The 23,201-nt window shown below is 42.3% G+C and overlaps 1 protein-coding gene across 4 annotated transcripts in view; it reads left to right on the top strand.

Annotated features, from left to right (window-relative positions):
- Positions 1–21,927, top strand: part of LOC134459878 (FERM, ARHGEF and pleckstrin domain-containing protein 1-like) — a 120,462-nt gene extending 98,535 nt beyond the window's left edge. For all 4 annotated transcript variants that reach the window (XM_063212367.1, XM_063212368.1, XM_063212364.1 and 1 more), the window contains exons 17-27: positions 1,508–1,589; positions 2,301–2,538; positions 3,849–3,979; positions 8,047–8,115; positions 9,471–9,560; positions 12,139–12,221; positions 13,439–13,551; positions 16,132–16,295; positions 18,384–18,491; positions 19,203–19,354; positions 19,801–21,927. In XM_063212367.1, the coding sequence (XP_063068437.1) occupies positions 1,508–1,589; positions 2,301–2,538; positions 3,849–3,979; positions 8,047–8,115; positions 9,471–9,560; positions 12,139–12,221; positions 13,439–13,551; positions 16,132–16,295; positions 18,384–18,491; positions 19,203–19,354; positions 19,801–19,882 (1,312 nt within the window). In that variant the 3' untranslated portion in view covers positions 19,883–21,927. The remainder of the gene's footprint in view (positions 1–1,507; positions 1,590–2,300; positions 2,539–3,848; positions 3,980–8,046; positions 8,116–9,470; positions 9,561–12,138; positions 12,222–13,438; positions 13,552–16,131; positions 16,296–18,383; positions 18,492–19,202; positions 19,355–19,800) is intronic.
- Positions 21,928–23,201: the final 1,274 nt, after the last annotated feature.

Here is a 23,201-nt window from a genome sequence, read left to right as displayed (position 1 = left end):
GTTTTCTTCATTATTATTATATGGTCACCATTCTTCTCCCTCTGCAGGTCTATGGCAGCCCATAGAACTGTTCAATGCGTTGATTTACCTCTTCATTTAACCTGGTTTACTTCTTAGTATAGGGCCCAGGTCTTAGTCCGTCCTGACTCCTGTGTTGTCGTTGCTGTGATGGTGTGCAGGGCTGCCGCTAGGCATAAGCAGGGTACGCAGAGTGCTTAGGGCCCCAACCAGTGCTTGGGGCACCAAACACTTTGCCTCCAAAATTGGGGCCTCTTAAATTGAGATTAACTAAAAAAGTGTTGTGAAAAAAATATTGGATTACATTTCAAAACTATACAAAAATATACTTATTAGTGAGTAGATTGTTATTATTATTTAATGATGGGGGGCGGTGCTCCTGACCAGTTATGCTTGGGGCCTCCAAAACGTTAGCCCTGACCCTGGTGGTGTGGGCAGGTGCTGTAATTTATACCCATTGCTACCACCGCCCAGTCTGATGAGAAAGTGAGCGAGTCCCGTTAAATAGGCCGCGGAGATAAATCAAACCCTTTTTTCCCTTGTCCTCCCCCTGGATTCTCGTGGCGTCTCCACCTTGGCTTGATGTTGCTACCACTGACTGGTCTAAGCTGTAAGTCATTTTGTGTGTGTGCGTTCATGCTTGTGTGCTTGTGAGGGAAAGGTAGGTTGGAAGTGTGTAAAATGAGCTGGCCAGTGGGGTTTTTGTGTGTCTGTGTGTGTGTGTGTATGTGTGTGCGTGTGCGTGTGTGTGTGTGTGTCAAAGGGTTAATGACAACTCGTTTAAGTCAGAAATATGTGAATAGTGAAGTGCTGCACTGTAGAGCCATCTAGTGGTGTCAGGTGGACATTACAAATGGTTACTAGTTAACTTTGTTGCTATCGGCTGTGGACCAGCTGCATCCACAGTGTTGGGGAAAATGTCTGAGATAAGAATGAATGCATGAAACTTTTTTTCCCAGGACGAGTATCACACAAGGTTTAATAAAGTCCTTTCTCTCGGTAGACAGCACTTTTTGCTATTTATTTTCTTTACTGTTTTTTTGTATGTTAGCTGGTAGTTTGGTAGTTGTATGTAGACCTCCGAGATCTATACTGCCCTACAAAGGCAAAGTGCAGTAACTACATATTTTGTCAAAATTGAGTTTAGACTGAAAATGGTCTTCATTACACCTCCTTTATCTTGTGACAAAGACTCATGGTGAAGGGGTCCCGTTTTGGAGATATTTCTGTCATATTTGTAGTAAGTAACTACCTAATACCAAGGCATTGAAAGCATTAACTACAAAGTCCAACCTAATTCCAAGGCTTTGAGGGCATTTTTCCAAATTTAAATGTTGGTGTACTTACTGCACTTTGTCTTTGTAGGGCCGTGTAGCTGGTAAAACTTGTTTTCTGTAACAAGCTTCCTGTTGATGACAACAAGTGAAATTACAGTACTTGCACATTTCTAAAATTTTAACGGCCGCACTGTCTCTCTTGGTGTCACCAGGGAAGGTCGTTCTAACGCCCACATCAAAGGAGACTACCAGCGGGTGGGAGACATCATGCTAAGGAACATCCAGGGCCTGAAGGTACAGGGAACGTTCAACTCACGTGCACACACACACACACACACACACACACACACACACACACACACACACACACACACACACACACAGAGGGCCTGAAGGTGGGAAAATTCATCCAATTTTGCCTCAAAACAGCAAATGAACGCACTAATTTCACAAGTCTTTAGGGTCGGAAAGCATTCTCCAGTCTAGCCAAGACAGCAAAAAAATCTCTCTCTCTCTCTCTCTCTCTCTCTCTCTCTCTCTCTCTCTCTCTCTCTCTCTCTCTCTCTCTCTCTCTCTCTCTCTCTCTCTCTCTCCGTTTCCTCCACTCACAACACTGTAGCTGATGACAGGTCATCTCCAGAAGCAACGATGCTATAATATATTTGATGATATGTTTTGTTTGGACTGTTTGGGGGCCTAGTGGTTAGAGAGTTGGTCTTTCAATCAAGGGGTTGCCGGTTCGAATTCCACCTGACCTATCCCTACATCTCCATCCATGGCTGAAGTGCCCTTGAGCAAGGCACCTAACCCCACCTTGCTCCAGGGACTGTAAACAATACCCTGACATATAATAATTGTAAGTTGCTTTGAATAAATGAAAGCTAAGTGCAATGTAATGTAATGTAATGTTTATCACTTACAACTTACAACTCTCTCTCTCTCTCTCTCTCTCTCTCTCTCTCTCTCTCTCCTCCCTCTCTCTCCCCTCCCCTCTCCCCTCTGTAGTTGATGACGGGTCACCTCCAGAAGCACTCGGAGGCCCTGCTGGAGCTGGAGCGTACTTGTCGTGGCTCGCGGCGTCTGGAGGCCTTGTGTCGGGACTTCGAGCTGCAGAAGGCCTGCTACCTGCCCCTCAACATCTTCTTCCTGCGGCCGCTACACCGCCTCATGCACTACAAGCAGATCCTGGAACGCCTCTGCAAACACTACCCGCCCACACACGACGACTTCAGGGACTCCAGAGGTGTGTGTGGTGTGTGTGTCGTGTGTGTGTGTGTGTGTGTGTGTGTGTCGTGTGTGTGTGTGTGTGTGTGTGTGTGTGTGTGTGTGTGTGTGTGTGTGTGTGTGTGTGTGTGTGTGTGTGTGTGTGTGTGTGTGTCTGTCTCTGTCTGTCTGTCTGTCTGTCTGTCTGTCTGTCTGTCTGTCTGTCTGTCTGTCTGTCTGTCTGTCTGTGTGTGTGCGTGTGTGTGTGTCTGGGCACTACCCCCCACACACAACGTCTTCAGGGATTCCAGAGGTGTGTGTGTGTGTGCATGCCTGTGTATGGGTGTGTGGGCACTTGATGTTTTCACAGGTCATAGGCCTCAGTGAACTGATTTGTGAACTGGGATTTGAGGTGCTTTTTGAAGGAAACTATTGTGGGAGCTTGAGGTGCATGAGGAGGGGTACACAGTTACAAAGCGTTGATTGATTGATTGGTTTATTGACAACACATCAGTTTTGTCCTTTACAGAAGCACTGTTCTTCCTGTGGTCAAACAAATCCATACATTCTTTTACATTTTTCTCTTTTCTTTTTACACATAATACAAACCCAACAGAAGACAAAATCACAAGACACACAAAACAAAACAAAACAAACTCAAAAGAGGAAATGAGAACCTGTCACTCATAGGTTACGTTGGTCCTGTTAATACTGCCTTTACCCTATAAATAGAGGGTGAAATAAAGCCTAAATAGAGGGTGGGGGCAGAAACACAGAAAGCGCTGTCAAACAGAGAACTAATCATCAAGACAAACTAGGCGACTTCACAGCGACTAGACCCAGGGATGACTGGAGTACTCTGCAACTCGGCGCACCTGCGCCTTCCTCAGAGTCAAGACATCTGAGTGCTCCGCCTCCAGTCATCCCTGCGTTCTGTTTAGTCACTGAGAAGTAGCCTGGTGAGTCTGTCTTGTTGATACCGACTGTGAGCACCACCAAGGCTGAAGGGCAGACGTCCCCTCTTCTAAGTGCAACCGTAATCCTCAATCAGTAATGCTAAGCCATCCGCTTTTTGAATTCAGACAATAACTATTCTTAATTATTTTTTATTTTATTTTATTATTTTATTATTTTTATTTTTTACCATCCAACACAGCACAGAGCAGTGGCAATCCCCATTTCACTACCAATTGTGCTTGCACAAGGAAGCACGTGACAAATAAAAAATCTTGAATCTAATGGTTGTAATCTCTGCTTGTTGCAGCTTGAATCTTGAATCTAATGGTTGTAATCTCTGCTTGTTGCAGCTTGAATCTTGAATCTAATGTTTGTAATCTCTGCTTGTTGCAGCGGCTCTGGCGGACATATCGGAGATGGTGGCCCAGCTCCATGGCACCATGATCAAAATGGAGAACTTCCAGAAGCTTCTGGAGCTGAAGAAAGACTTGATCGGCATCGACAATCTTGTCCTTCCTGGCCGGGTGAGTTTGCAGATCTGAAATCGGAGTCAGCTATGCCGCATAGTCCTAGCCCTGTACTGCGTTGTATTGCCAAACATTTTTTACATTGTAAATATAATAATTCGAGCCTCAGAGTCCTAGCCTAGTAAAACTAGATAAACCCAAGCAGCAGAAAGTATTGTTGCCCGGCGGGTTGGTAGTGCAGTGATTCTCAACCTAGTTGAACAAACGTCCCCTTGACCTCATCATGAGCCTGCCAACGCCCCCCCTTGGAATGCCCCCTAATTGCAACTAAGCACCGCCCCCTTTTAACTGTCCCCTTTTTAACGGGGGGAACTATACCCCCTGTTGAGAAACAGGGTCTAGTGCAAAATCTAGAAAACACTATGTGTAAAGAGACTAAGGCTGCGTCCCATTACTACCACTTCCACTTTCACTTGAACTTCACCTCGTTTGGAGTGAAATTAAAAAGCGAGTCATTCCCTCGAGAATAAAGAGAAGTCGAATTTTCCCCTACAGATTGGGACAGACTTCAGGTGGTGACGTAGAGCTACTCAAGTACACATATTTTTCATAAAAGATCTTCCTCCAATATGCCTGCTGTTCCATTAAATTATATTTATTTACGCAGCAAATACAAATGGACCGTTTGTAATTTTCAACAGGAAAGGCCAGTGTCAGGGAGTTTCCGGATCCAGTCCACTCCCATTGTTTACACTTGCAGCCAGGGAAGAAGCCACTCGTGTTGTGCCCCTATGGGACTGGGACAAGACACTGCATTTATCAATAAATCGTTCACAAGCACACTGTAAATCTGCATTTTGTTGGTGTTTTTGTAAACAAGGAATATAATCTGCATTTATTCGTGAGTCATTTAATATCTGCTGATTTCTCAAATGCAAGGTAAGCTACTAGCCAATACCACTGCCATCAGTGCCAAAAGCTAAAGCCAGGCTAATTAGCGAACTCTATTGTCCATATTGCTCTGAAGTGAGGAGATCTTGCTCATGATGTGGACTTTAATCCGCAATTTAGGGAGCCAATTCATGTTAAATCCGTCTAGACTAATTATTAGGCAGAAGCAAACTTTTCCAAAGTTCATAGCAACCGTTAGCTACCGCTAATTGTGCTAAGCTAACTAGCGAACACTAATGTAGGCCAACCAGCGAACAAAACGTGATGTTTTTTAAGTAAGGGGGGTTATTTTGTCTTTATAGTCTGTTTTCATATGTTTTACTTTTTATTTTCGAATAATATTCAAATATTGGCCATATATTTCCAAGTAGTGAATTCGCTGTTCCCTCTGCTAGGACGCCATGTTTTTTTTGTTTTTGCTTTTGCCGGTGGGGTACGCACAGCATTCTGGGTAATGTGTTCTTTCACTCGGTCGTTAGGGGGGGTCCTACCCACACTCGGTCGAAGTGGAATTTTAAGTGGATTTTTTGCACTTTCACTGAGTAGGGTCTGTCTGCGTCCTGCAAGACAGGGGCGTGTCTTGAGAAGGCGTGTCTCGAGCGGTCTGAAGGCGTGTCTCGAGCGGTCTGAAAAATGGATTACACCACAGCCCTTTGAAGCCCGTTGGAGCCATTGAAACCCATTCAAAACTTCATTTTTTCGATCTGACACAGAATATTTTTAATTTAGACCTAAAGACACACCATGGGTCTTGTTTAAAAGTTGAGAACCCCAGCTTTCCTTAACGGAAAGCTGTATTTTCCTAGCATCTACCAATCCGAAGGTAGCCTACTTAAAGTGCGGAATTACTTTTCTAAAGATAGCGTTTTGTTTCCTTGGAAACGGACGCGGTTTATGTGTTACGCACACGCTATTTGACTCGGTTTTGCACTATTATGGATGTATTTCTAATCTTGACATGTTAATGGACAATCTATGCGAATTTCATAATGTGTTTTTATGTGATATGGGAGTAAATGTGTTTACATCCCGTCTGGGATTTGTTAAAATAGCTGGCCCGCTAGTTAGCTAGCAAGTGCTAGCTCTACACTACATCATGTGTCAAAAGTGGGAAGATTTGCCGACACTCAAGGCTGTGGACTGGTCTGTGAATGTTTTCAAAATGTTTTGCTTTGACAAATTGCTGATATTAAACATCCAAATCCTGGTGTTTCTTTGTGTATGTTTGGGCCATTGAGACAGATCGATTGTAATATCTATTTACTTGCTAGCTAACTAGCGGACTAGCTAACAAATCCCAGACGGGCGTACTGTTAACACATTTTACTCCCATGTTCCATAAAAACGCATTTTGAAACTCGCACAGATTGTTCATTAGAATGTCAAGATTAGAAATGCATCCATAATAATGCAAAACCGAGTCAAATGACATACATTGTTTTATCGCTTCGTCAGTCTGTCTGGCTTCAGCTCTGTTCCGTTTCCAAGGGAAACAAAACCCTATCTTTGCACAAAGTAACCCTACACTTAAAGTAGGCTACCTTCGGATTGGTAGAAGCTAGAAACATACCGTTTTCACTAATGGAAAGCTGAGGTTCTCAGCTCTCAGCTGAGGTTCTCAGTATCTCATCATTATATGAAATACCGTTTAACAACTTTTATTCACTGTTTGAATTCGTATGGCGGCGCTAAATCCTGTTTCCTGCCACTACCGGTAGGCGTGTCTCGAGAGGGCGTGTCTCGAGCGAGAGGTGGGCGTGTCTTTAGTGGACGCAGGACGCAGCCGGACACTATTGCCTTACACTCGCCTCCCTAAGAAACGGGACACCATACACTTTCACGGGAACGCGCAAAAGCGAGTGTTAGGGCTCAAAACGAGTGGAAGTGGTAGTAATGGGACGCAGAGCTGCGTCCCATTACTACCACTTCCACTCGTTTTGAGCCCTAACACTCGCTTTTGCGCGTTCCCGTGAAAGTGTAGTGTGTCCCGTTTCTTAGGGAGGCGAGTGAAAGTGCAAAAAATCCACTTAAAATTCCACTTCGACCGAGTGTGGGTAGGACCCCCCCTAACGACCGAGGGAAAGAACACATTACCCATAATGCTGTGCGAATCCCACCGGCAAAGGCAAAAGCAAAAAAAAAAACATGGCGTCCTAGCAGAGGGAACAGCGAATTCACTACTTGGAAATAGATGGCCACCATTTGAATATTATTCGAAAATAAAAAGTAAAACGTATGTCAACAGACTATAAAGACAAAATAAAACCCCCTTACTGAAAAAAACATCACGTTTTGTTCGCTGGTTGGCCTACATTAGTGTTCGCTAGTTAGCTTAGCACAATTAGCGGTAGCTAACGGTTGCTATGAACTTTGGAAAAGTTTGCTTCTGCCTAATAATTAGTTTAGACGGATTTAACATGAAATGGCTCCCTAAATTGCGGATTAAAGTCCACATCATGAGCAAGATCTCCTCACTTCAGAGCAATATGGACAATAGAGTTCGCTAATTAGCCTGGCTTTAGCTTTTGACACTGATGGCAGTGGTATTGGCTAGTAGCTTACCTTACATTTGAGAAATCAGCAGATATGAAATGACTCACGAATAAATGCAGATTATATTCCTTGTTTAAAAAAACACCAACAAATGCAGATTTACAATGTGCTTGTGAACGATTTATTGATAAATGCAGTGCCTTGTCCCATAGGGGCACATCACGAGTGGCTTCTTCCCTGGCTATAAGTGTAAACAATGGGAGTGGACTGGATCCGGAAACTCCCTGACACTGGCCTTTCCTGTTGAAAATTACAAACGGTCCATTCGTATTTGCTGCGTTAATAAATATAATTTAATGAAACAGCAGGCATATTGGAGGAAGATCTTTTATGAAACATATGTGTACTTGAGTAGCTCTACGTCACCACCTGAAGTCAAAGTCTGTCCCAATCTGTAGGGGAAAATTCGACTTCTCTTTATTCTCGAGGGAATGACTCGCTTTTTAATTTCACTCCAAACGAGGTGAAGTTCAAGTGGAAGTGGAAGTGGTAGTAATGGGACGCAGCCTAAGACTGCTTTCACTGCCTCACTGAGGTAAATATGAGCACTATTGCCATTTCTGTGTTATCTTCTGTGTTGTTCTCCATTGAACTGGTGTGTTTTCCCCCTCACTTGGCAGGAGTTTATCCGGTTGGGTTGCCTCAGCAAACTGTCCGGGAAAGGACTGCAACAGAGAATGTTTTTCCTGGTAATTGGCTTTTGCTTTGCTTTTTCTGTGTCTTTTTTATCTTTATCTGTCTGTGCCAACTAAAATAGTCATTCCATCCTGTGAAAAGTTTACATAAACATTTGTTAGTGTACAACAGGAAAGGTTATGAGGAATTGATTGACTTGATTGATTGACTTTATTTGACAGTCTCAGTTCTTGAATAAAAGCAAATACATGATTAGTTTCAAGCACAAATACAAATGTTTAAAGTTTTCCTCGTGATAAAAAGTACTGCAGCTGTGGATACGTTGGGTCAATATGGTTACATGGCGCTATTCCGACATGTCGCTATTCCGACGTTAATGTCTATTATCGGAATACCGACACGTTTTCCACCGTCCGCGGCTATTCCTACATTCCGCTATTCCGACATCCCTAACCTTAACCCTAACCCTAACCCTAACCCTGGGGATAAAAAGTGTCGGAATAGCGGCATGTCGGAATAGCGGCATGTCGGAATAGCGCTATGTCGGAATAGCGAGTGCCCCCCGGTCAATATTGGTGATGATGGCCAAAGACTCGATAGGAAAGGCTAAGAAAAGGTGTGTGAGGACGAGGAGCCCAGCAGCTGTGCCCTACAAAGGCAAAATGCAGTAGCTATGCCAACAGTGAAACCGAGAAAAATGCCTTCAAAGCCTTGGCATTAGGTTGGATATTGTAGTTACTGCAAATTTGACCTGGCAATATCTGTAAAACGGGACACATTTGGACCATAAGTCTTTGTCACAAGATACAAGGAGGTGTAATGAAGAGCATTTTCAGTCTAAACTCAATTTTGACAAAATACAGTATGTAGTTAATGCACTTTGCCTTTGTAGGACAGTAATGTTTTTTGAAATATCTAAACATGGTCCAAATATGAACACAAACGTTACTGCTGCATTGTAAGGTATCTTTGGAATAATATGCTGGATCTGGAAATGGCTGAAAACAATGTTGCTTCTCCTGGCACGGACAGGTCAAGGGTAGGGTGAGCACTAAAATTGCATGTTGAAATGTGGCAGGAATTCCCAGCAGTCATATTGCTGCAGATGTGAAGACAGCTGGACAAGAGAGCCGAGCTTCTGGCTGGAAATGATGAGCGTCAGTGGCTATTATTACAGTAGCACAAAGGAGGAAACCTTCATAGGGTCAATGCAATATCCTGTGTGTGTGTGTGTGTGTGTGTGTGTGTGTGTGTGTGTGTGTGTGTGTGTGTGTGTGTGTGTGTGTGTATGCCTGTGTGCGTGCGTCTGTGTGTGTTTGTTTGTGCGTGCACAGGCGTGTGTGCGTGTGTGTGTGCATGTGTACTTCCTAGCTTATTTTTATCTTTGTCTCTTCCTGTTTGGCCGCAGTTCAATGACGTCCTGCTCTACACCAGTCGGGGGATGACGGCCTCCAATCAATTTAAAGTGCACGGTCAGCTACCACTCTACGGCATGACGGTAAGTGTTCATAACCAGAGAGACTGTATTTTAAAGTGATACTGTCCCATTGTTGGAAATACGCTTAAGCTATTTTACACCTCCCCTTGAGTTAAATAATAGGGCTTTACCGTTCTCCTGCACTCTGAACCGTTGTCTGGGTATGGCAGTACAAATTTTATCTCCAATCTAGCAGTTAACATTGAGTCCAATGAGACCAGTTTGCCGCTAGCTGGTCTCATAGGACTCAATGTTAACAGCTAGCTTGGAGGTAAACTTTGTACTGCCGTACTCAGAACGGCAGGAAGTACAGGAGAAAGGTAAACCAACCCAACCATTTAAGTCAAGGGGAGGTGTAAAATAAGCTTATTTCCAAAAATGTGACAGTATCACTTTAAGAGGAGACGAAGCACTGACGAAATACCCCATAGAAAAAAATGGGGACAGTTCGTAACAGCAGTGTAGTGGGTTTGTGCAAATGAAGAGGTTCATTGCAAAACGGTGTATATCCATTTTGTAGAATTTTTAGAGATGCACCGGATCCTGATTTTTAGGATCCTGCCAGATACCGGATCCACTGCTTAAGATCCTGCCGGATCCGGAACCGGATACCGGATCCTACGAAAGGGTTGAAACACATAGCCTACTCGCACATGTGGGCCCTTTTTATCACGTTGGCTCAAACTATTTTGACTGAAAAGCCTCGGCTACCGGATCCTGGATCCTGGAACCGGATCCGGATCCTGTGAAAAACCCTATTATCCTGCCGGATCCGGAACAGGATCTTGGATCCGGTGCATCTCTAATAATTGTGGGAACTTGCCATTTTTTCATCGTATTGGGCGTTCCATTTTGGAGAATTTGATGAATACTAAACTCAATGACCTGCTGTGTGATTCAATGTGGTGTCATGAGGTGCAGAAATTGAGATTCTAAAGTGCTCTAGAACGTCTAAGAGTAACAGAAAAGAGATCTGGCCCCATCTTCCCAGTGCCAACTTGAATTTAGAATCAAACAACACCTTAGAATGTGAATTTATGCATCTGAATGTCTGCAACAGAACGGTAATATGTCCCGGGCCAGTCTGCCTTGTGCCAACTGCTCTGCTTGCTACGTGGGCTGAAGCTAATAAAAGTCAATGTCAGAGTTGTGTCCCCTCCCTCCCTCTCTCTCCAAAACTCACTCCTAATTTCCCACTAACACAAACAGAGGGCTTCATTGTTCCCCTTGCACAAACATGCCTCTCTAAAGAGCTGGGCTGTGCAGTGCAGCCAGCGAGCTGTCTTGCCTCTCCAAGCAGAACAACACATCCCACACTGTTATGCAAACCCATTAGGCCCTTGATTAAAAATAATGACGCTACAGGCGCTTATGTAACATTGATGTAAGGAGGGAATTCGCATGATGCGGGACAGTGTGCGCTATTTCCGCAGATGCACCCACGTCCCCGTGAAGTTACTATAGTCTGCTGTACAGATATGTGGGGTGATCTAACTTGAAGTGCAGTCAGTCATTCTAATCCCACACACTTTTGTTTGTCAACTGGTCCCCATGAATCTCCTCTCTGTCTCTTCATCCATCGTTTCTTTTTCACAAAGAACCTCTGAAGACTGATGATTTCAGCCTAAAAAAATGCCCAAAAACTGCCTGGTTGGAAACGCTAAATCCCACCCAATTTTAACAAAATTCTATTGATTTCTATGGCCACAAACATGCAGAGAAACCTGCTGAAATGCCCGTTCAATGCTTTTTCTTAACCTGCTGACAGTCATCCTAAGAAGCCCAATTAGGCAGGAAACCGCCCAATCTGGCAACACTGTCTAAGGTCATACGGTATATATGAAGAGCTCTTTTCCAAAACGCTATATCCACCATTTTTGACTTTTTGCATTTTAATATTGGAATTGACTGATAAGTAGTCCTATCATCTATGTGTGAATTATTGCCATCCAAATGTTTTGAGAACATGCTTTTTCAACCTCTATAAAATGCATTTTGTAATGCAATTCAATGGAATGCCCAATACAAAAATGTAAATTTCCCAACATTCTATAAAATGGATATATCTCATTTTGGAAAAGAGCTCTTCATATGTATATATAGCCTTGCAAACAAGCAAAATGGCTTAAACGAACCACACCATGAAACCATCTCAGCCAGTCCACATGCAAGCTTGCAGAGCATACAAGGGAGTGGATTGAATACCAACAACCTCCCGTGAAACCACATTTAACATGGTCTGCTGTTGATTGTTTTGGAATTGCAACTGGAAGTTTGGAGTTGGTGAGCTGTCAGGCTTTCATTAGGCTGCCCCCTAGTGGACAATAAACGATACAGGATCATGCAGACACATTTATGCACTCTCGTCCATGTATTTTATCATTTTCATCATTTTAAAATGTTGGCAGTATGTTGGTATGTGAAACTGATTCTTTTTTCTAAGGTGCCTTGCCAAAAAGGGTTTTTTATTTTCTCTGCCCATTACGGTATATGCACTTTTCTACTTTCTTCTAATGCTTGCATTCAATGCTTTCTGTTTTGTTTGGACATGATTATTAATGTTATATTGATGACACTGTGCTGTGTGTGCCCTACCCAGATCAGAGAAAGTGAAGACGAGTGGGGGGTGCCAAACTCTTTCACCCTGTTTGGACAGCGCCACTCCGTGGTAGTGGCAGCCAGGTGCGTGTGGTCGTCTGCCTGATGCACATTACATTACATTACATTACATTACATTAGCATTTAGCAGATGGCTTTGGCCAAGGAGTGCGTTGCAATATGCGCCTTTGCCTCCTCCACTTGCGCTTGTCTCCTCCTGGCCCCTCCTCCGTGGAGAAAGCGATAAAGTTTCCCAGCTGTCAGCCTAGCCACAACAACTTTTGAGGGACTGTTTTTCATTCACCATCCCAATTGCAAATGAGAAAAAGACTCTACAATTGAGCTTTTGCGAGATATTGAAATATAATGCTGTTGTCAGTGATGTCATCATGACATATTACTTCCTGGTACGAGGAGAGAAGCAAGTGGAGGAGGCAAGTGGAGGAGGCAAGGTCGCATATTGCAACGCACTCAAAGCGACTTACAAAGAGAAATTTAAGCAGGAACAGAGTAAGGCACATTGTACAGTTGCAACACTGATAGCATTGTCCTACACAGAGTAAAGAAGACGTACTGTAGCAAAGACTAAGATGCATTAAAAGTGGCAAAAAGTAAACAAAGATATTAAGGCGCTGTGTGCAGTTGCAACACTGACAGCATTGTCGAACACAAGGTAACAAATGCAGCATTAGGTAATAACAAGGTAACAAGGTGTTTTGATGCACATTTACTAAGTGCAACTGAGGTGTGTAAAGAAAAAGGGAAAAAAACCGGGAAAAAACACAGTTTTTCGATTTTAACCAGTTAACAATGGATGTTCAGCTATACATGACCAATTAGTGTGTCCTCAGAGCAAAGGAAAAAATTATATGATGTACAGATATAAAATGTGTAAATGTAATAAACATGTGTATATCAGATATAAATATTGAAATATTAAATAAATATAAATGTTTATATTCATAAATACTTTAACTGTATTTACTAACTAGACTGTCCTCTACCGTTACTACCCATTACTGCCTCTACCATATAGCGTCTCAACAAAATGTGGCTTTTTTTAGCTTTTGTTAGTGGTACGACAATCATATCTTCCTCTCCGAAGCCTTTATTATTATTTTTACCTTGTGTTTTATCTTAACGTTTTAAATGTTTTTTGACTCCAATTTATTTCCTTCTTTCTTCCCTGTTTCCTTTCATTTACATTTGTTAACTTTGTGAAGCACATTGAGTTGCACCTGTGTATGAAATGCGCTATACAAATAAACTTGCCTTGCCTTGCTTTGCTTCTCTTCCATCAGCTCTGCCTCTGAGATGGAGAAGTGGATGGAGGATATCAAGATGGCTATCGAACTGGCAGACAAGTGCAACGGTCCATCCTCAGAAATCCTCGGCAGCAGTCTAACGGACAGCAGTAAGTTTTTCCAACATTTCCCTTAATTTACACTACTTTTTTGGCAACCTCTTTAAAACTCAGCCACACTCCGATGCCTGCAGTTGACTGCTTGGAACTAGCCATTGAATGCAGTTTAATTGTAATACATTTTCAATGTTTACTCCTTCAGCTGATTTCAACCTTTTCAAATACAAACCCCAACTCCGATGAAGTTGGGACGTTTGGTAAACAGTGAATAAAATCAAAATGCTACCATTTTCAAAACATTCAATCTATTCATTAGATGGAGAATAGTGAAAAGACAACATATTAAGTGTTAAAACCAAGAAAAAATATTGTTTTGGGGGCCATATGTACTAATTTCTAATTTGATAAATCCAACACGTCTCAAAAGAGTTGGGACGGGGACAATAAATGGCAGCATATGTCGAGGAAGACTAAAAATAAAACAAAATTCAACACTTAACCGTTAAATACATTAACCGATGAGATGATTTTATATAAAAAACAGTGTTAATTCCTATCTTGGACATGATTTCACCAGCTTAAATGGTGGGTGTATTCCTTGTCATCTTTTGCAATGTTTTCCTTTCTGTAGTGCTTACAGTGTGACAGCTCTTGACCAAAAACCCACCGTTTTATCACCTGCTGGTCCTTATGATGGAGCCAAACTGTTAAAACATAGTAGAGAATCCAATTTGACCTTACTATGTGGCAGTAATCGAAGATCTCCCTTCAAAATATAATGCATGAGTGGCTTTTCATGCTGTTTAAAACCCATTTATACCATCCAGCACTGTATTTAACTCTACAGATGAGTGAGAACATCTTAACCAATGCACTACTGCACCCGCATGCCATCATGGAGGCTGACTTTTGAAGCTAGCACTAACACAAGTTGGATGGTCCATTTTCACTGTAGCACAGGATGTGCAATGCTCTATTATTGTCAAAAAGAATGGACTTCTACAACTTCTACTGACTTCTGTAAGCAAAGGACAGTTTCCCATGTCTTCTGGGTCTATTTCAAGTGAGCTCAGGTGCTTAGGAGAATGTTACACCCCTGTATCATTTTCATGCATTAAGCATTCTTAATATGGTAAATTTTCAATAGCTCTAATTCCTGGAGTGCTAGAGTGAGACTACAGCCAATATATATGTCATGATGTCATGAACCTATACAATGATTTTATTAACAAAAATATGTCTTATATACACTCAATCGTGGTAAATCAAAGTGAATTCAAAAATGCATGTAATAACTATGGTAATTATTCCCTTTGCATCTTTAATTCTGAGTGACTCAGCCTCTCTGTGATGATCTTATACCTGGACACCTATATTGTCCGTCAGTACAATTCATTTTGAAATGTTCTTCTTTGTTGTTTTATCTTATTTGGATGTTTACTAAATTTCACTGATTCCCGTCCCAACTCTTTTGAGACGTGTTGGATTTATCAAATTAGAAATGAGTACGTATGTCCCCCAAAACAATATTTTTTCTCGGTTTTAACACTTAATATGTTGTCTTTTCACTATTCTGCATCTAATGAATAGATTGAATGTTTTGAAAATGATAGCATTTTGATTTTATGCACTGTTTACCAAACGTCCCAACTTCATCGGAGTTGGGGTTTGTATATATTTGTCCCAAAATCCTTTTTTGCGTCAACACTGAAAGGATCTGTGAATTTTCTTTTTTTTAATCACAAGTGAGTTTTTGAAAGCGCTGCCCTGTGGTTCTATATGGATGAGAGTGGGGTGTTTCCACGTGTAAGATGACAATATAAGTGTTTAATTGTTTTTTGTATTTCTGCTGTTCTTAGAGAATCTACAGTATTTTGCTTTGGCTGCAGAAATAACCACTTAAGTCTGCCCTCCTTAACCTTTCACACTAAGTATGGATCATGTACGTACTGGATGACTTAACCCCAGTCATCATTTTGGCTGCTGTCTGAATGGTGGGTAAGATGAGACGAGCTTGGCACCCTGTGGTCCTTTTAAATCTTTCTGCTTGGCTTTATCTGTTCCAGGCAGACATGGTAACATGAGCCATGACCGTCCCCTCCCAGCGTTTATCCTCCTGGATCTCTTCTCATCGTCTAACTGCCTTGGTGTCCCCTTTTCTTTTGTAGAGATTTATTTCCAACGCTTCGTTGAGAAGGAAAACAAAATGCCCATAAAACTACAATATGTCCACCTGTGATCATCTTTTTCTCTCCCCAAAAGCAGCCAGTTTAAAGTGTTTCGTCCATGGAGTATGTGTTTTTTTGTTCTTACCTATTGTTCCTAAATGCTGGGAGTGTTTTTTTCTTACAACAGTAAAGTATGGATGAATTATAAGGTTCAGAATGTTCCACTGAATACCTCCTACCCTGCTCAAAACACCACACACACACACACACACACGCACACACACGCGCACACACGCGCACACACACACACACACACACACACACACACACACACACACACACACACACACACACACACACACACACACACACACACACACACACACACACACACACACAAACCCCCCTGAAATGCCCTGGCTTGTCATTGAAGTGCTGCCCTTTCCCTTGCTGAATTTCCCAGAATCCCCAGACGAGGGCGGCGTGGAGCAGGAGTCTGAGGACGACCTGAGTGCCTCGCGCACCTCTCTGGAGCGGCAGGCTCCGCACCGGGGGAACACCACGGTCCACGTCTGCTGGCACCGCAACACCAGTGTCTCCATGGTGGACTTTAGTGTTGCCGTGGAGGTAGTCCTTCCTTCCCTCCCTAACCTCCCGAACTTTTACCTTTTTCTGTCTCTGTGTGCGTCGTCTGTGCACATTTCCCTAACCCGTTGTCTTGTGTGTGTGTGTGTGTGCGTGTGTGTGTGTGTGTGTGTGTGTGTGTGTGTGTGTGTGTGTGTGTGTGTGTGTGTGTGTGTGTGTGTGTGTGTGTGTGTGTGTGTGTGTGTGTGTGTGTGTGTGTGTGTGTGTGTGTGTGTGCGCCATATCCTTTTCTATGGTCACTCACGGTGGTGTTTTCTGTGTTCATCTTTGCTGTATTAACCATCATTTTTATTCCATTACTGCCATGGATGGGAACGGCATGTGAGACCTTCACTTTAAATGGACTGATATTGTCTTTAGCAACGCTAAAGAGGCGAATTGTAGTGTCCATTGATGGAAGAACTTTAAGTTGCATAGCACTTCTTTAATTATGCACTTACATACATTCTTTCACAATTTGAACTATGTGCGTATTAACCATTTGAATTTGTCAGACATTATTTGCGTATAGGAAGAAGTTATTATTACACAATTCAGTCAACACAAATGAAGGTCTTTCTCAACTTTCTCTTACATCCTGTAGAGACCGTTCACTATCCTTTTCTTCTTCCTCTTTCGCTGCTTATGTAGATCTCACACAGGCCTGCTGTAAAAGTCTCGACTTTTTTATTGATCTTGTTAACTGTGTGCTTCCAAAAAGCAGACAGTTATAAGCGTAGCAAACAATTCTATATTTAAATTGCATGATTCTATCCCATGAAAGCCAAGAGACATGGACTTCTGTACCCCTCCCTGTTGCCTTCCTCACCTTACAACAGTGGAAGTGGTGGTCATGGACTTTCCCAAATTCTTCTATCAATGTCTCTCAATGACTTCCTCTAACTTCTTTGTATTCTGTCGTTCCTCTGTTTTTCCCCTCTCTGTTACTGTCTGTCTCTATCTTCCACGTTTCCCATCCGTCATCTGTGGTCTGCATCGTCTGGTTATCCTGCTCATCTCCTCACGTGGTTGTCTCTGTCCTGCGTGCTCACCTGTCCTGTCCTGTCCTGTCCTGTCCTGTCCTGTCCTGTCCTGTCCTGTCCTGTCCTGTCCGTCCTCTCTTGTTAAGAGGACTCGAGTCCGGCCACGGTCACGGCCAGGCGCCCCGAGGCGGCCCGGCTCCTCAGTGGTCTGGGGCCCGTGTCATTCTCATTGGTGTGCTGGTACCGATCTCTCAGCCTCTCCCTCAGTGACTCCTTCAAGAGTAGAGAGGTAACGAGAAGAGAAGGCCTGACTAGTGTTATACAACACCACAGATAATGTATTGGCTGCCAGTACTCCTAATGCTCTCCTAATCTGAAAATCTCCAGTAATTTCTGATAAATTATTTTGATGTTACAGGCCTAAAGTTACTGACTTACTTAACCCATTTTTGGCCAAAGGCACCTGCAAAAAACATCTGCTAAATTCCTAAGCCCTATTTGGGAAAAAGTGCCCTCAGCCTATAAAAACCTAAATATATCAGCCTTCAAAGCATATAAAAACATGAAATGAGTTGCATTTAAAAGCTGTGACCCTCCTCTTGCATTAGAATGCTTTCATTCAGTTCGCATTTTTAGTTTAAAAAAACAAGAAACAAAAAGAAACCCTAAAATCTCATGCGCCTGAATGCTGTGTCTGTCGCTCCTGGCGGCTAGGTCATGCAGCGTATACGCAGCATCCAGCATCAATGGATTAAGACAGTGTTTTCCAACCTTTTTTGTCCTGCGTACCCCCAAAGCCTTTTTGCCCTATGACGAATACCCCACTCACTCATGTTCTATATCTGTTTATTTATCCCAATGTGACTACACTCCATATATCTGTTATTATGACATTTGTCCACGTACCCCCTGAGGTGTGCTCGCGTACCCCTAGTGGTACACATACCCCTGGTTGGGAAACACTGGGTTAAGATGGCTGAGGAGGAGAACAGCATTAGGCTGCATTATATTGGATTATCAGGTCATTTTGGTGTATGTAATCTCTATGTGACAAAAAAACGTCTCATGTTGGATGACACTGAAGTTGCATGTGTTCGTTTTTACTTAGAATCAGCTGTCTGGGAATCTCCTGAGGAAATTCAAGAACAGCAATGGCTGGCAGAAGCTCTGGGTGGTCTTCACCAACTTCAGCCTATTCTTCTACAAGAGTCATCAGGTTGGTTCTGATTTGCACTGAAATCCTATAAGGCATGACGTGTATGCACTGTATGTGTATACTCTACTTAATCCTGTGCTAAAAAAAAACAAAAAACTAACTTTACTCTTAGCATCTGCATTTCTTTTTCTGTATATTTTCTGTGCACTTCGTATCTGCTAGTGATGTTGGCTATGATTAAGCCCTCGACTGTAAGTCACTTTGGTAAGAAGCGTCTGCCAAACTGAAAGATGATTAGAGATATAATATTGAGGTATTTTATTTTGAAAAGGTTAATAATTTTGTAACTCTTGTAAATTGTATTTAATGACGTGATACATACAGTTTCATATGAATGTCTTGCAGCTGAAATGCAGCTGCCGTATGCAGCTGAGCAGCTGAAACTGAGAGGGTGTTTGGATGTAGTCCAAGGCACTCTTAAAAATGTTTAAATAAAGGCTTTTATACTTTTTTGGATAAGAAGAGTGCCTTAAAGCCCCTCCTTTATGATGACATTTTGTCCGTCTCCCACCCCCACCCCGTCCCTCCAGGAATTTGCAATGTTGCGATTTGCAACTTTTTTGCACAATATTGCAACCTTCACCAGTCACCGCGAGTTCTCCTCAACTTTCGCCACCTTTTTTGCCAATGTTTAGTTCTGTGGTTTAATGCATCAATTATTCCTGAGCACTTTAGACTCTTTCTTCATTTCATTATTTGTGTGTATTTCAGGATGACTACCCGCTGGCCAGTCTTCCTCTTCTCGGCTACTCGATAACAATTCCATCGGAGTCTGAGAACATCCACAAAGACTACGTGTTCAAGCTCCACTTCAAATCGCACGTCTACTACTTCAGATCCGAGAGCGAGTACACCTTTGAGAGGTAACAGAGCCGCCCAGCTCACTCAACAATCCATTCCAGTTTTGCATTTTCCACTGTGTCAGTTTTACTAGTAGCATTATTACTCGCCTGGTTTTGATTGTAACTACTAAAGATAAACAAGAACGGCACTATTATATGATCAAATACACGACTGTCTTGGTCTTGGGCATAGGTGAACAAGCAGTTACATAAATGTGTTGGGGCCCAACATTGGTTCATGATTCAATGAACCATTGACACATTGGTTCACGAATCAGAGAATCACAAGATTGGCTTGTGGTTTAATTAACTAATTGAACCCCTGGTTACCTGAATCTTGAATATGTGTAGTGTATCGGGTCCTGGCAACTGACTAATTTGAAGCAATTAACAACCGCTAGCATGACACGATACAACTTTATTGTCACTTTTCACTGAAATTCATTTTCCTTTGTTGTCTTGTGCAGGTGGATGGAGGTGATCCGCAGTGCCACCAGCTCCTCCTGTCATGCGCGCCTCCACAGTCGGAAAGACCCCTATCCGTACTGAAGATGGACCCCATCCATACTGAGGAAAGACCATTATCCATATTGAAGAAGAGGACCCCTGTCCATACTGGGGAAGGACCCTTATGCATACCGGGGGCCAGAGGCAGCCATTGGGGGCGGAGGCAACCTCCCCTGCACCCCCCATATACACACACACACACACGGTCATTAATGTGTATCTCCCCTGATTCACCCATAATGACCCATCTGACTGAAGGTAGTGAGGTCCGTTCTCTTCAGGCTGCTGCAAGAAGTACGGATGAGACGGGCACGCTGAACCATCTGTAGTGCTCTAGTCTAGTGCAATGGCAGCCTTGCTACTCTGCTGTTCTGCATCCGGCTCGACTGCACTGTCAGGTAGCCTATGAAATTAAATGCATATCGCTTCAAGCAAGTTCACATGATGCACGTATACAGTGCACACCAATAATGAGTACACCCCTTTTTAAAAAAAAGAAACACTTGTAACAATATTTCAGTAAACACACACGTTATTTCCAGAATGTGCATAGAGTAAGTTACAACATCCATCAAACTTATTACAGAAAAGAAAGTTCAATTATGCAAGTTAAAGGGGCACAAGGTAGGATGGGGTCGTTTGCGCGGTGTCTGTGGCATGCCTGTCTCAAAATCTACACCATAATCAAAAAATGCTGTTCAAATGAACTCGATGTGAGACTGTTTTTCATCACAGAATACCAGCAGTTGATACGAATCTGAATACTGTATGCAAAGAGAGTTTTCGTATTAATAGTGTTTCCCACGACACTCCTTCGGACCGCTCTGTCAAAAAGTTGCATTTGGGGTTTTCTGACAGCGGCCGCGAGAGTCATCATTCCCCTTCTTTCTTAAATCCTGTCCTTTCTTTCCATGTGGTGTCATGGCCAACAGCAGGAAATGGGAAGGGGTTTACGGTACTCTACGAAATATTGTTTTATAGCAAACTATTTGATAGAAAACTGTGTACTGAGTCCTTAAACTCTTCTGAGACTGATTGAATGCTTTTTCAACTGCTAAAATGTAGCTTGTCTGTGAGACTTTCATTGGGGTGTTCTCACTTTTGCAGCACTGTAATTTAACAGGAAGGGAGAAAAATTCATTTATTTATGATATATAATTTCACTTAAATGATTTAAGCGTCATGGCTGTATGAAATTAACTCTATGCACATTTTGAAAATTACGGGTTTATTGAAATATTGTTCAAAATGTTCCCTTTCAAAAGGGGTGTACTCATTACTGGTGTTCACTGTACGCGCCTCTTTTTACACTTTTTTTTCCTCTCTGCATTTCACATTTTTCACGTGGTGTCTATGCATATCTGGACTTTGAGAAGTACCATCACATATACGTGATCAGAATTTTGGCAAAAAAAAACAAAAAAGAAGCTCTCACTATGATGTCATAAGGACTTTGCAGAATTTTTAACACAGAGGTCTATGGGAGCTGTAGAATGTTCCAGTAAAATTCTAGAACTGGGGAAAAATCTTTACTCCTCGAAGGGTTAAAAAAAGTCTTTGGTTGTGGATCATCTGCAGGCATGCAGCTGTCACAGAGGCTGTCAGGGGTTTAACCCCATTTTTATGGAATCAAGTTTATTTTATAGGTCATTTTATACAAATTTTAATACGGACTGTGAACCACTTGTTTTCTGAAATGTAACGCTGTATGATATTTTTGTTTCTGCAAACAGTTCACATGAACTCTTTTCTTTTGTTTTTGTGTTTTTGAAGGACAGTCACCACATTGCCCTTTCGTCGCCATTCCAGTGCCAAATATCTTTGTTTCTTTTTTTTCTTCTGAACGCTGTTGTTGCCTTTATATCATTATAAAAATGTTGATACGTTTACAAGGAACCATTTTAGAAAATAGTACTTCCTCTATTGGAATACACAAAGACATAAAGACCTTATCAATTATGGTTAAAGTGATTATATGTGGAAGGAAATGTAAGACGGGTCACTGTGTTCACAATAAACACGGGACCTTGATCACACTGGTCTCCTGTAGTGTTAAATGATTGTAAAAACATGATCAGGATGCTGTACATGTGTGTGTGTGCCATTTTCTTATACAGGTATGCGCCAACATTTAAGACATAACATTGAAAGTAAAGGAAAGGAAATCAGGGTAATGATTACAAAAAAGATCCTCCCACTGCTAAACAGTACATTAGACGGTGGGCTAGATTTCGTAGCTCCTTTAGAAAACGTGTTTCGTTCTCACTCTCGAGTGGCAACTTGATTTTTCTAATATGACCTCCTGACAATATATAAAGCAATATTCTGGCTGTTGCCACGCTGAAAAGTTGCACGTTGATATTAAAAAATAACGAAATTAAAAAAGACTGGGGGTGACGTCACATAATGCACAGTCAATGGGAAGTCTCCGCCCCTCAAAGTTGAAAAGGGAATATTTATCCGCATATCGGGCTTTTTTCATAGGCAGATAATTCACCTAATCATTGAAACAAGGTAGGCATTTCATTCCTGACCATTTTCCTGTTACTGGAAAAAATAACACAGCTTGCATTTCTTTACTGACACGTAGTTTTTTGGCGAATTGATCTACCCCAGTCACCTCATTGCTCTATTGCTTTGAGGGAACAGACCTGTCCTCTTTTTGACATTTATCTCTCGTTGCCCAATGATGGTCAGACAGTCGAACACTAACAGCGAAAAAGAGCACTTCTGAAAGTTTGAGAAAAATATTTTTTTTTTGCATGTACACAACAAGTGAGCCCACTTACCCCCCAACTTGTAACTTTTTGCCATGAAATCTGACGGTTCCGGGTAGCATGCACGCGCTAGCTGTATTCTGCCTCGTTGACTTTGCATTGACGTGACGTCACTCGGTCGGCTATTTTTTGTTGTCATTTTTATAAATCAATGTGCAAGTTTTGAGGATGGCAACAGCCAAAATATTGATTAATGGGTTGTCAGGGGGTTATATAAGCAAAAATAAAGTTGCCACTCGTTAACACCAACGAACTGACAAGATATGAGACTGGGCCCACCACCTACATGGGTTTCCGGTTAACAAACAGTCCTGTCTATGTGCGCAGCTAGGGGTCCCTCTGCAATCTCTGATTGTTTGGAAACTGCTGTCACTCAAAATAATTTGCTCACGTGGTTGGCTGATTAGCATCTTGCCCCTCCTCACAGCGCAAATGTTTGTAAAGGGTAAACAACATTTGTTATTACCTAGAGTTGTCATTTGCGCTTGTAACCATTATGTTGTATAACCCAGTAGATGAACAGTACATCAAGAGTTGCATTCCTATCGTCAGGTGTAAACATTTACCCACAGGTACTGCATATA

Source organism: Engraulis encrasicolus, chromosome 12 (assembly GCF_034702125.1).
Source record: "Engraulis encrasicolus isolate BLACKSEA-1 chromosome 12, IST_EnEncr_1.0, whole genome shotgun sequence".
In the NCBI taxonomy this organism is placed as follows: domain Eukaryota; kingdom Metazoa; phylum Chordata; class Actinopteri; order Clupeiformes; family Engraulidae; genus Engraulis; species Engraulis encrasicolus.
Note: the sequence above shows the minus strand (reverse complement) of the source record. Positions and strands in the feature narration are given on the sequence as shown.